Here is a 14,210-nt window from a genome sequence, read left to right on the forward strand (position 1 = left end):
TTTAGGAGGAGTGTACTTAGATGTCAGTGGAATATCATGTTGTCATAGACTAATGATTTCCTGCTGCAATGCAAATCCCTAGGCAAAGGAAGAGCATTTATTTTTGAAGCCAGATACAACGATCCTGTGAAATTATTCAAATTATTTTCTTTCATATTAAATGCTTTGCTCTTCCTCCCAAAGTCCCTCTTCTCAAAGCTACAAAAACCATCTATTTATCGCTCCACAAAAAAAACCTTGGGCTTGTGCTGTCATTTTTCTCTGGGGAGAAATCAAAATCTTTTCCTTTAACTAAAGGTCGCTCATGACCTGTTGCAGCCAAACTTGGTCAAGGTGTGAAGACGTTTGAGTGCAGATCGCACGCCGGGGCTATGTTACATGAGCTACGACAGCAGAGAGGCTGGCGAACGACCTGAGGCCCCAGGCACAAGAGGGAGCAAGCAGCAGGGGTACGGCAGCTTGGTTGCTAGACCAAGCAGCACATTCAGGCAACCGACAACCCGCGGCAGAGTGCACTCTGAATCGTTAATAGCCTTCCCCCTTTCCTCAGCTTTCCGCAATATGAAACGTGCGGTTTTTGGCAGCCTGATGCTCAGCAACCTTAGCCAATGTTATGAACGTAGTGGAACACTCCTTCTCCTAAAAGGTCAGACTGCGTTTCCAGCGCTTGAGCCAAACGCTCTTCTAACTCAAACAGAAGAAGCTTGGGTGCTAGACACTCATCTCTGCGGCAAAGGGTAATTGCTGAGCTAACGTGTCTGATACACTGTAAAACAAGTTCAGCTGACATGCTGCTGCACTGAAGTCACTGCACTAAATTGACAGGTTAATGCAAGAGTACATATATTTAAAAAAAAAAGGATTCCACAGACCCATGGAAGGAAAAGAGCATCCCCAACCCCCTATAACTCTCACACAAATGTAACTTACTTAAGCAGATCTTTAATATTACCAAGACAGCACCTATAGAAGACTATCTTAATATCTATAATGGCAAAATTTTAAAATATATTTGCCATTCATTCTACTTTTCTACTTTATTATTACATAAGATAAGCGGCAACTGGTTCCAGGCACTACTACTTCTGTACTCTTGAATAAAAGCAATAATTACTTCTTATTTAAAGTTTGGGCATTAGTAGCTTCTTATTCTCAATATATCATGAAACTCCTCAAAAGTTTTATTTTACAAATAAAAGTGTTTTCCATCCATTAAAATAATAGTCTACTGGGGTATTTTCAACTCTTAAAATTAGTCATAAAATACTTATAAAAAAGGGGAGGCTAGGTTAGTCATTTTTGAAAATTCATCTAGCTTTCATTCATATTTTTCCACAATGCTTAGAAAATGAGAGGTTACAGCAATGAAAACCCTCTTCAAAGGAAAGAATAGGAAAGAAGTTCAAATGAGGAATATGAAGAAAAAAAAGAACAAGACAAAAGGTCTAAAATGGGCTCAATACATAGAAGTCTGGAAAAAGAGCAAAAGTTCCCTTCTAGTTCTATATTCTTGAGTTATAAAGTCCTTTGGCAGTGCAGACAATCACATCATAAAATCTCATTATTCAACCAAGTCAGGCTTCATCTTAAAAAACAGATGACTTTTTTTAAGCTATTCTAATTGCAAAATTGTTCCAGAATTTCTCAGAAAATCAGAATTGACCCGAATCTTCCTATAACAGTAAAGAACAAAACTTAATCTGAATCCATATGCAAACATGTACTAAACATTTTGTTTAAAAGAAGAGGACAAATATTTACATAATCTTCTTTACCTATCAGAGTAGCTTCTGCGTGTACACCTCAGAGTATTTATTTATTTCAACAGAGGAAAAAAAGATACTGTTGCGTTCAGCAAAATTAATTTACAGATGGCCTTTGCTCCCCACGAGCCCTGGCTGGCCGCCTTGTCAGGCAATTCTGCTGTGTTACATGGCCTAGAGGAAAGATCACCTGACTTCACAGAACTGACCAAGACCAAAATACATTTTAACTTATTTATTAATGACATAAGTGCTGTTCTAAAAGTAATATAACTATAGTAGGGCAGGAAATATTGAATAAACTTAGGGTACCTAAGACTGCCAATTCTAAGTCCGTATTTTCAAAGGGCCATGCTACCCATTTAGACTGTGTGGGGGCACATCTGTTTTTCACGTTTTTTTTTTTTTTTAAAGAAAACTTCAACTAAAACAGCTTAAGATCTTGATAAGAACAAGACTAGAGAGAGAAAAAAAAAGTGTAGTTTGTCCTCATGTTAAAAACTCTGGTATCCCTTTTTTTTGAAAAGTGCTAATGCCTGCAGGCTTTGGGAGCTAAGAACATCTGGACAAGGAGACCAGAAAAGAAACACAGAAAACTGAGGAGTGATTAAGTGAGGAAAACAGGACAGAAATGAAGAAGTGAAGGAGGGGAGAAAACAGGACTTGGGCAGAGCTGACCTGCAGGAGAGGGAAGGGTATAGAAGGCTCAAGACTAACTGGAACAGGACTAAAATTTAGCAAATATGACTGGTCTTAAAACTCTGTATTATTTATATCCCCACCTACAAAACAGACATTTGATACTAACTTCTACTCTACACTACTTCTAGCTCTGCTCTCAAAATACATTTAGGAATATTTGTTAAACATGCAGACTACAGGAATGACTGCAAGATAATGATTCTGCCTTGCTTGAGATAGGCCAACACACGCTAAGCACAAAGAAAACAAGATATTGAATTGCTGCTTATTAAGTAAATATCATGCGTGCTATGAGCAGAATGAGGCAGGATCCTGTCGGGGGTGGGGAGTATGACTGCATAGTTAAGTAAAATACATGAAAGCCACAAGAGGATGAAGTCAGGTTACATGGGCAGTTTTAATTCTGGCATTTCCTGATTACTTTCTTTTAAACCATGCTTAAACTAAATATATGATCTCACTTATTAACAATGTTATTTCTTTGGAATAAATACATTTTCTGAGAGAACAATCACTTTTGCAAAGAGACGTTTTACAATTCCAGAGAAAAATACATATTTTTTTTTACTGTCCAGTCATAGGACACCCTAATTTTCTGTTTTCTGATTCAGTTGCATGAAGGGTGCTCTTTGAGGATGAGTTCTATAGTAAGAATTCCTATGGCAAGATGCTGCATTTTCCTTAAACTACTAATTAATAAGAGGTAAGAAGGTGGTCCGCTGGAGACCTTTTCAGATTTTGTTTTGCAGGAACTCCAAGTTCTCAAAATCAAGATCACCATTGTTCTAGATTTGGTTTATGGCATGACCAGGGCAACATAAGGAACACTTTTAGGGGGGAATATTGCCCCACATCCACTTCCAGATTCTTATAAAAATACAATACTTTAATAGATAGACAAGTAAACCAATAAAAACATAACACAACATTTAAGGTATTTCTACAATCAAGCAAAAGTGCATTTGGTAAAGATTACACTATTCCTTTTCAGGTAGAGCAGCTGGGTTGCACCAGGAATGGAGTTCTGATTGCTCTAACAGTATGCTGGGCAATTGTAAGTAATTAAACAATTAATGTTTAAGTCACTACACTGTAGCTCCAAGTAGAAGAACTGAGCCACAGTATAGTTCACCTTTCACCACATGTTTGAAGTCACATTATTACCTTTTGTAAAACATCTAAAGCTGTAAGCACTGCTTCCTGTAAACTTGTCAAAACTGCTTCGGTATAAGATGGAAGGATGAAAGGCGAAGCATCAGAACTGATCGGAACTGAAACAGCACCGTGCAAAATGACACCCAGCTTTTGGAGATCATCCATGCTGAAACCAGTTTTGATGTGTTGGTAAAGAGCTGGGAATATTTGAATTAAAGCTGTAAGAAAAGGCTGGCTGGGAATGAAAGTCAATTTATCACAAGTAATTGGAGGCTTTGTACTTTCTGAGCCAATCCGATACCAGCTGTTCCAGGCTGCCCACCAAAGATTCAAATCTTCAATCTCATCTGTTATTACAGGCGGTTCAGATCCACTGTATCTTCCAATTCTTTCTCCTATGGAGTCAGTTCTCATGAACGATCTGCCAAGACTAGTGGCAGTTGTTGTCCCCGCAACCACAGGTACAGAAACATTGAGAGCGGGTGGTGTGTCAGGTTTCTCTGAGTCTCGGACAGGAGAAACAATCTGTAAGATTTCCTGGAAGCTTTTCAGAGCAGCCAAAGAAACTTCATTATTTTTGCTGAGTGCTGCTGACTGGATATGATCAAGAAGAACATCCCAGGCTTGGGAAAAGTCTCCTATTTAAAAAAGAGGAAACAAACATCAGCTTGGGGCTGGCTTGTTATTTTTTTTCCCTTTCTCTCTGAAAGGCTGTTGGTATACATGTTACTTTAACTCAGAGAAATTTCATGAGGTCGGGTGATTGCTTCATTGGCTTTTGGAATATATCAGTTCAGCTGTAACCAAAGAGAATGAACGAAATAGGCAAATACACAAATATAAGGATTGAAATAATAGATCACTCCTTATACCAGAATTTGCTAGCAATATATCACATACCACTGAGGGAAATAAGTTTTCTTTATTCTGGAGAGTAGAACAGATTTTTCTTATGCATACCAGATGCCTGTTGATTTCAGAAAGAGTTAAGCACATAGAAGAAATACAGAGTCAAGCCTAAAGTCATGCAATTTATAAGGATTTGATTTTAAAAATGCTATGATAATTATACTCTATAGTAAGATTTCATTTTGGAGTATAAGTTTTTCATCATTTTAAGATCATTTAAGATTTTCATTAAATTTAGGCTTAGCCTTAAATTTTCTATGCCGCTAATTACTGGTTTTCAATAATTACTACATCCCTCTAATGTTTTATTATTCATTAAGTTTTATCTGAAGTTTAAAATAGTCTCAAATCCATTACATTTCTTCAAATAACTGATATTCTTGACAGTTGTTAATATGTTGGTCTCTATATCACAAATAGCCAAAGACCATGATATTAAATGAAAATAAGTAAAGCATAACTTATTTTTAGTTATGCATATATTAACTACATACTATGACATGGTGAAGACATATTAATGCAATTTGGAATTCCCTGTGCAAACTATACATTAGTTATATCACATTTTTAAAAGTAATGTATGTCAAGTAATCCTAGTTAATTTAATTAGGAAATGAAAAATTGTTTTGAAATTATATCAGAACGTCTCTGATAAGAAATCTAAACCGAAGCAAAACATTTGTTCTAAGCAAAACTAACTCATGGTCATGCTGCACTCACTATATTCATTTATTTAATTCAATACATTTACATTGTTCAATTGTACTTAGTAATAACTAATAACAATATCTCGGTAAATAACCTAATGCTTATTTTTTATAATAAGAAAAAGAAAAAGGGAAAAATTAGAACCTGAATAAAAAGAGAAGAGGAGGAAGTAAAAGCACCAAGAGAAAATAAAGACTCCAAAAGGGGAGAGAGAAGATTTTAAGGAAAAAGAAGAGGTGAGCTCACTTCAGTTACCTTTAGCTGGGGAATAGACAACAGAAAAGTAACTCAAATTAACACCTTTGTCTAAGACTGAAACAGTGGATAGATGGGGAGTGAGGAGGCAAAAAGAATCACTTGAAAGAGCATAACCTTAACAACTTTCATGGCATAATGAGTCTCACTTTTTCTTTAAGAAATTCCCTTTTTTCCTTTTTAAACAGTTGACTTTTTTTTGACAGTTTTGACAGTTTTGACTTTTTTTACTCCATTGACTTTACAGGAGTTCTCTCTACATTTTAATAACATTGTTCAAACTTGACACACTGATGTTACAGAAGAGTTCTAGGCACATATTCTGTAACCTTAAAAAGACAAGAGGAAAAATAGGTTCTGACAATTTTTCTGATCTTTTGATTATTACTGTTACCAGGCTACCATAAACAAAAATTATTTGGTACCTAGAATTGTGAACAGTGAGATTTAATCTCAGCTACCGTGATATAGAAGATGAATTTGATACTTAAGATTAAGGCTCTAAGGAGCATGAATCAAAAACTCCATGATTTTCATCGTATTTGAGGTGAGACACAGCAGAACACACCTCTAAGATAAGATTCTTGCCCAGTACTCTAACTGAAAAAAATATACAAAGCTGAAAGTACATTACTGTATCTTTCAATAATTTTAAACTATGATTTTACCTAAAGGCTGCAATAAGTATCTCCTGGTGTTAAATATTCTTGCAACTCCAGCCAGTGTTAATACCCATGTCTCAGCCCACTGTTTCTCAGCTGTATCCCTTGAATGATGGATGAGGATGTTGCCTCCTCCCGATTCAATCTTCTCTTTGTCAGCTGTGGTAGAAGATTCTCGAACCCTATTCAACAGGTGAAATAAAACCTGTAATAGTCAGAAAAAGGGAAAAAAGCAACTCTTGAAATAAGATATTTGTGTTCATGCTAAAACAACAAGGAAATAGAAAATTTATTTTCCATTATCCTTTATGTCATTATGGAACCTGGAGAGTTCCCTTATTCTAAACAGCCTCTGCAACAGCAAAGAGTAACAATCAGCCAAACGATTAGTAAAGTATTACACAGATGTTCACTTGAGAAGGGCTAGAAACAGCATGATCAGAATCACCAAGAATAGTGTTAGTACTAACGAAAGGCCAACATCTATGGATCTCAAATACTGCTCAGATACAACAGGCAACAACTGACTCAGCTACAGCCCGATTTCTCCATAAGGCACTACTAACACGACCATGATCCAGAAAAGGACATTTGATTGATAGATCAAATCAGTCCAATTGCATGACCCTCAAATATCACCAGATCTTCACACAAAGGAAGGAGTAATTTATCTGTGCAGGAAAGGAGCACCCTTTTTATACTATGTTGGTATAAGAAAGAAATGATCAAGGTACAAAAATGAAGTTTCATAAGAGGCTTTAGGAGCCAGAGAAAAGAAAGTGTTAAAAAAAGAGGCAGAGAGGCAACTTCTGCTACCATACGTTGTCTCCAAAAACTCTTAAAGAAAATAGCTGATGTAACCTTCACAGGCAGGCTATTTTAAAACATGAATGCAATATTGAAAAACTTCAGTAGAAGCTCACATGTTATACCTTCCATATTACAGTGTGCCATGTTGAATGCTGCAATAAAGTTCCATGAGCAGCAATAGTAGAAAACAAGGTCTGCCCAGCACTTTTTCTAACTGCAGGTCGGGGATCCACACAGAGTTCTCCAAGTTTGGCATAGAGACATAACCAAAGACAGTCAAATGGTGGTGCAGGATGAAATGGTCTATTTAGCATCACCCCCTTTTCTTCTGCCTGCTTCTGCAGCACTGCTTCTTCTTTGTTTAGCTCCTTTTCGATTATTTCACCTCTTTGGAAAAAATAATCCGAAATATTCCACTGCAAAATAAATAAAACACATTGTTGGACAACAAAGATATTCTAATGTTCTTAATGATCATGAAATAAATCATTTATGATTTTCATGTTTAGGAGTATTTTGCAAAGTACATCAAATACACTGATGGAAGAAGATTAGCATGTAAATACTGCAAGATGCACAAAGCATATTTCTTAGCTGTAGCTTTTAGGACATCATTATACATGAACTACTAGAAAGGGAAATAACATATTAGAAATAACATATTGGTGAACATGTTTGCAACACAGTGCTATTTGTTTTACATAACCATGGTGTTACGCAGCATTAAAGATAAACTGTGCTCACTCAGTCTACATATGATTCCAAATGACTGCATGGGAGTTCTGTAATAATTCAAAAAATGGGTTTTGGCTTTCATTTGTAGGACAGACTACAAATTTATTTTCATTAAAAAAATAAGAAAATGAAAGCCAGAAGCAGCATCACTGTAGGTTAATATAAAACTCACCAACAAACCAATTGAAGTTAAGCTAATATTTAGCTCTTGATTGTGAAGTCCAAAGCTTCCTGCAACTTCAACAACTATCTGTAGACAAGTACATGGCATTGTTGGAAGAAAGTCTGTCACAACCAACTGAAGACACTGGAATGCAGTCCGTATTAAGGACTCTCTTAAGAAAACAAAACAAAAACAAAACACACACACACACACTCATTTCAAATTTCTTCAAGAGCACAGAAACTTTTTGAATACAATACCTCAGGAGACAGCATTATTAAAGAAAAAAAGAAAGATCCATTTAAAGTTTTCATGATAAATTTGAAACACTTAAAATGTTTCAATGAGGATTTTTTTTGAGATATAACATTAACCTGAAGCTTCAAATTCTGACAAAGCATTTTAGTCCATGTTAACTAGCGAAGTTGAAATTTAGACCCTCCAGTGGTCCTCAACTAGTTTTATACGCTAAAGCAAAGTCTGCTTCACTGTTCTGAAGTTCTAGGACTTGTTAATTTGAATGTGTAAGCTAAGACATTCTAAAAAAGCCACAATAGGCAAAACAAAGCTTAAGTTTAAGCATTATAAACTTCCAAAGACTAAGCTGTTCTGAACAGTTTCTTGTTTCAGGAGTTACAAAGAGAAATTACTTAAAGTATGCCAACCAGATGGAAAGGCAGAATGTCTTTTTACTTATTAGCAAAGATGCTTGCCAACTTAATGGCTGCTTGTATATAAGGTTTTACTTGCTTCAATACAGTATTATGTTAGACAAAATCTTTGGAAAATCTCTGCCACTAAATATATCTTTGATAAATATTTCACTTTCAGAATTGGATTCTGAATACAAATACAGAATAACACTACAGTATGGAAAAGGTTTATGAAAGAAGCTCTCACAAGCAGGATGGTCATCTACAACCAAGAACTTGCTTAGTAAGAGAGGAAATGAAGAAATCAAAAAGGAGTGGTGGAGTGTAGATAATACAAAATAGGGAAGGCAAACTGCTGCAGCTGCATTTAAATTTCACTATAGAATTTTTAAAAAATGTTTAATATTCAACCTAAAAAAAAAATTCAAAGGTTTGTAATATAGAAACCTCATGTCCTTCAGAATATATATTCCAGGAAAAAATCCAGAATACAGGTATGTTAGTTATACATTTCAGAATGCTAAATAAAAGAACCACTTTTTCTTTCTGTGTAATTCAAAGTAAAAATCACCAGTGGGTCTGTATTGTGGGTCACCAGTTTCTACTGTATTCTAACAGCCAACAGAAGATGGAAGTGAGAAGAACACACAAGAAACTTCACATGAGAATAATTAGTTACACCATTATTGTCCTATAAAAAAATGTGTACTGTAGTACACCCATCCTACTACAGAAGACCAAAGGTTTTATCTTTGCCATACTCAAGGAGCAAATGCTCATACACTACCTTCCCTCATATTCACTGCATGAGTTTATAATGTGAAACACACCCAAAACTGTTTTAGTTCCTTCTCAGCTAGAGTTCCAGAGGTATGTGATCTTCAAGGACTCTAAGGGAGAAGGGAAGGAGGCAGGAAATGAAAGTATGGTTACACTACTCACTTTGAATCGAGTTAATGGGAAAGTAGCTTCTCTTTTTATCTTCAAACGAGAGGCCACTAGAACAAATTCAAAACACAGTTCATTTCCCAATTAAGTTCCCTGCAGTACTATGTGTTTGGAGGAAGGTTTCAAAGTCCTTCACGCAAAAGACAGCTCTTCAAAATGTTAGATTGCTCTTAATGCTATGAATGAACACCCAAAAAGGAAATACAAATGCAAGAAACCTAAGCTTAGCTCTAGAAAACTTTAAGATTATTTATGGCTTTATTCAACCTTAAAATGGACAGGGATATCCCATTGAAAAGAAATTCTTCAAAGGAAGAATTCTTTTTGCTTGGCAGACTAGTGTGGTGCAATCAAGAAGTGACTGAAGTATCACTGGTGCTCAAAATAGAATCTTCTGTATTTATAGCAGCCTGGCAAAAGTTCCAAAAGATAAATGGATCTCTACCCTGGAAGCCAGGATGTTCACTGACCAGATGGAAAACACTTGTGAAGAAAGTCTAATGAATGATCAATAAGCTTAAAGCACAGCAATAGTGTCCACATCTCGTGATCACAACTATAAGCAAGGCAAGGTATTCAGTTGTTTCCCAAGGATAAGAGGTGGTTTGCTTAATTTTTTTTTCCTACTGCAATTGACATGATTTGGAAAAACAGTGCTACATAGTTGAAGGAGGGTATTCTATCATCTTTGTACTATGAGACTAAGGTATAACACAAGATCTTAGTAACATCTTGAGACATTTGCCAGCAAAGTATGGACCTGAAGCTAAAGGGATCTGAAACCTATCCCGAGAATATGTCAGTGCTGGTTCCTGTACATTAACAATAACAGTGAAAGTGAGACAGCATCTAGGAACCACAGAACACACTGTACTAAAAGTGGAAGCAGCAGGTACCAAAGGAAGCATGGTTAAGATGGAATTTTTCCTTAAAAAAAAAAAAAAAAAAAAAAAAAGTTAGCTGACAGCCAAGAGTGTCAAGATCCTTGGGGGATGTTTGGTGAGTACTGCTGCTAAAGCAAGTGATACTGGTGGCAAGAACAAAATCTCTCAAGCATTTGGAGGCAGTTAGGAGGTCTTGGTCAGAGGGCCAGAAGACAGAAGCTAAGGTGGGGAGAAAGGAGAGAGATGCACCAAGATGAATTCTTCTGACAGTTATTTGATGACCTATCCTCATACACACAGTCTTGACTAGTACCAAGGAAGGAATAATATGGTCTAAGTGTATGGATACAGTTCTTGGTGCTTACAGCTACAGGGTCAGATTCAACTGCTAATTTCAAAGGCACTTCTTGCAACTTCAGCTCTTGCTTTCCCCTGTGGTTGAGAGGATTTCAAGCACCAAACATCAGTACAGTTCATGCCCCCTATCTAGCAATATAGTAATCAGCTGTGTTACTCAGTCAAGGGATTCACCCACAGCAAGTAAATAATCTTCCACCTTTGTTTTAGCAGCAGCCACTGAGAAAGTAAGTCTTAAAAAAACAAACAAAAAAAAAACCCAAAAAACACAGATAAAGTTCAGAGGAAGACAGATACTAGAGGCTATCTAAAGATTTAAAGAGAAAAAGAAACAAGAGAGGAACTGCAAGCAACAGCTAAGTCATACAGAATTCTTTGGTGGCACCAGAGATGTGTCCACCAGACGGTTGCGATAAACTGAATTGGCACAAGGAGTACTCCTTGGTCTATACTGCATGCTGACCACAGAAGGTAGAATGTAACAATACTTTAGTCTTCTGGAAGATCAGTTCAGTAAAAAACACGTGCTACAGGAAAAATACCGAAACTGGATTTCTGTTGAGTAAAATTATTCATAAGCTAAAAATGACAATAAAAATCATGACTATCAACAGAGTAGTTATTAAAGTAAAAAACTAAAAGCAGAATTCTTTCTGCTGTTCTTATCTTTATTGATTTTTAATTTTTTTTTTTCCATCACTTACCCCTGATCACTTCGGATTGCCCCCATGACTCCAAGCACCAATGGCCAACCAGGTCCCAAGCTGTCACCCTGACTTTGCAAAATCTGCAGCACACACTCCAACTGTTTAATCCTGATATCTGGATGACTAATGTTTGACAGCTCCTTTAGTGGATTTAATAAAAGTAGCTGCAGTCTCTAAAAGTAAATAATAAAGCATATTAAGCATGCTAAAAATTAACAAATCTTTAATTATTCTCATATATAATATGTAAAACCATACAGTGCCAACGTAAGATTCTTAGGTTTTTAAAGTTACCTAAAAAGCTGAAATTCAGTGGCACACTGGCCCTTCTAAAAAAATGTTTATAAAGGATCTCAGCAGGAAATCTGTATTTTTTTTTCTTTTTCACCTGTTATCCAGGTCCTTCAGGGAGGGACCAGCTAAATGCCAACTATAGCATGCTGTCACAGTTGTATAAAAACATCATGCGATTTTATGCTGACCCAGCAGGGCTAGACTAAGCATCCTACTAAACACATCTTGGAAATAATATCCATTGAACCTCAGTAAAAATATTAGAATGTTTTATTAAAAATGGACTGAATAGCTGTAATTTACAAGGTAAGAAAATTTATTTTTTGCCTGCCACTAAATCATACATATGCTTCTAAACATTCTGAAACTGTTTTGCACTCCTGAGGGTGATCCACAATTCCTTCTAACAAATGGACGCAACGTGCAAGCAACACCATTCTTTGTTATGCGCTTGCAAAAGGAAGGAGGGGAGAGTTCATCAGAATACATGAGGCAATTCTCAATAGTTACATCTGAATGTTACGGCTTTAGGCTTTATAAACTCAATGGTAAAATTGCTTTATGAATGCCACCTACTCATTGAACTGTAAAAAACTTCCTCTAGGGAAGATTTTGATTTCATGTTCACTGCAAGTTCCAGAAAAGTAAAGCATAAACTTACTTTACCTGATTTTGTGATAAAGGAGGATCATGGCTGAACATCAGTCCTGCTTTAATGAGAGAAGTTAAAGCTTCTGCTCCCCATTCTCTCATTCTGGAGTTTGGATGCTGACAGACCTGAAAACACAACAGTTTTGTTTAAGGCCCTTTTTATTTATATATTAAATATATTCAATTCTTGGTTAAAAATTGGATATTTCAATTATAGCAGACTTTTACAAACAACTATAATAAAATATTATACAATAATAGATAAAATACAGCAATTCTCTAAACGATAAAAATTAAGTCTGACAGTCAAAAAGAAAACTTATGTTTTGGACAGACATACCTTCTGAATAAGGAAGCAACAGGAAGCAGGGAAAGACAGGAGGAAAGAAAATGAAGATCACAGCAGTTCAATTCAAAACATTCTCCAATGTCAAGGTACTAATTGCTAATTCAGATAATAATAGATTAAAAAGCACCAAAGAACTCTAATGCAGCATGCCTGAAACTCTTAGGTTTAATTTGGTCTTAGGATACTATGAAATACAAGTTTTACCTTCCACATTCAGTTTAACATAATCAACTGTGGAAGCATGATAGTAACCAAGACAATCCAAGCATCTGCTCTTCTATATGCTCAAATACAAAAAGTAACTACATGGTGAATGTAAAACAAGGCTTAGAAACCATTATTTCAAAAGCTTGACAAAACAATAGTGAACACTGAGAATCTGCTTAAGTTTCCAATGCATTTTTGTTTCTTTTTGTTCTTTGCATCCTAATTATCTAAACCTAATGGTTTTGCTAGTTGCTTTTCACAGAACAGCAAAATAAAAATACTATGCAAATCCATTCCACATATACAAACATACTATGAACTGTGCTCCCATACCTGATATGTGTCTGTCAAACAAGATAAAAGAGGTCTACAGTCTCATTGACCTCTAAATGATTATTTCTACCCACCCTTCTAGCCCTAGCTCAGATGATGTGAGAATTCAGAACCTTTCAAGGTCCAAGGCAGGTTCATAATGAAGGCAGATGGTTTGGGATGGCAGACTGTCTCCTTATTAGCCACTAGCAAAACTGAAAAGAAGGCTGAGACAGAATAGCTAGCTTCATGTAAAAAACCAAACAAACAAACAAAAAACAAAGCCTCCAAAATGCAGACAAGACATAGCTACTCTCCTGAATTACTCATATTTTCCTTACTCCATATTAAAAAAAAAGATAGAATTTGAACTGCTTCATGATACTGTGAATCTGACCAGACCATCAGTTGAGAGACAGGGAAGGAATTCTTCCCCCAGGTTGCATTTAATTGAATTTGCGGGTGGTGCTTTCTCCTTCCTCATTGCTCCTTGAAGACTTAGATTTAAAAGGAAATCAGACAACACTTTAAAATGTGTATTTTCTCCAAAACAGTGGCAAATATCCGTAACAGATAACAGACTGAAGTGGACAGCTTACTAGAGGACACATGAACTCCCAGGATGTGGATGGTGAACGTTATTTGCTGGGGGGGGAGGAGAGAAAGAGATGCTTTTGCTTTAAGCCTTTAGACTCTTGAGTATTCAAATTCTTTCTCCTGAAGAAAAGGTAAGATTACATGGAGGTGAGCTGATTTGCATAAATAAGGTTAGAGATGGCCAATCCCTAATACTGTTTGAAATAAAATTATTATAATGTACTGGTTCTAAGGAAGTGTCCAACACTTGCTGGAAAATGAGGAGGAAAATCTCTCTCCTTTACCCACTTTAAATCCAACCTGTTCTTGGATTTCCACTCCTCTACACATCATTGAACAGGATAAAAACTTAACAATTACAGACCCTCACTTGTTTTTAGTTCCAAATT

At 36.1% G+C, this 14,210-nt stretch overlaps 1 protein-coding gene across 5 annotated transcripts in view; it reads right to left on the reverse strand.

The window, feature by feature from the left end:
* MON2 (MON2 homolog, regulator of endosome-to-Golgi trafficking) overlaps positions 1–14,210 on the reverse strand; it is an 83,790-nt gene that overhangs the window by 23,432 nt on the left and 46,148 nt on the right. For all 5 annotated transcript variants that reach the window (XM_067314209.1, XM_067314199.1, XM_067314192.1 and 2 more), the window contains 6 exons: positions 12,372–12,482; positions 11,409–11,584; positions 7,872–8,034; positions 7,087–7,380; positions 6,161–6,359; positions 3,630–4,258 (listed from right to left, as the gene is read on the reverse strand). In XM_067314209.1, coding sequence (XP_067170310.1) covers positions 3,630–4,258; positions 6,161–6,359; positions 7,087–7,380; positions 7,872–8,034; positions 11,409–11,584; positions 12,372–12,482 — 1,572 coding nt within the window. The remainder of the gene's footprint in view (positions 1–3,629; positions 4,259–6,160; positions 6,360–7,086; positions 7,381–7,871; positions 8,035–11,408; positions 11,585–12,371; positions 12,483–14,210) is intronic.

Source organism: Apteryx mantelli, chromosome 1 (genome assembly GCF_036417845.1).
Source record: "Apteryx mantelli isolate bAptMan1 chromosome 1, bAptMan1.hap1, whole genome shotgun sequence".
NCBI lineage: Eukaryota > Metazoa > Chordata > Aves > Apterygiformes > Apterygidae > Apteryx > Apteryx mantelli.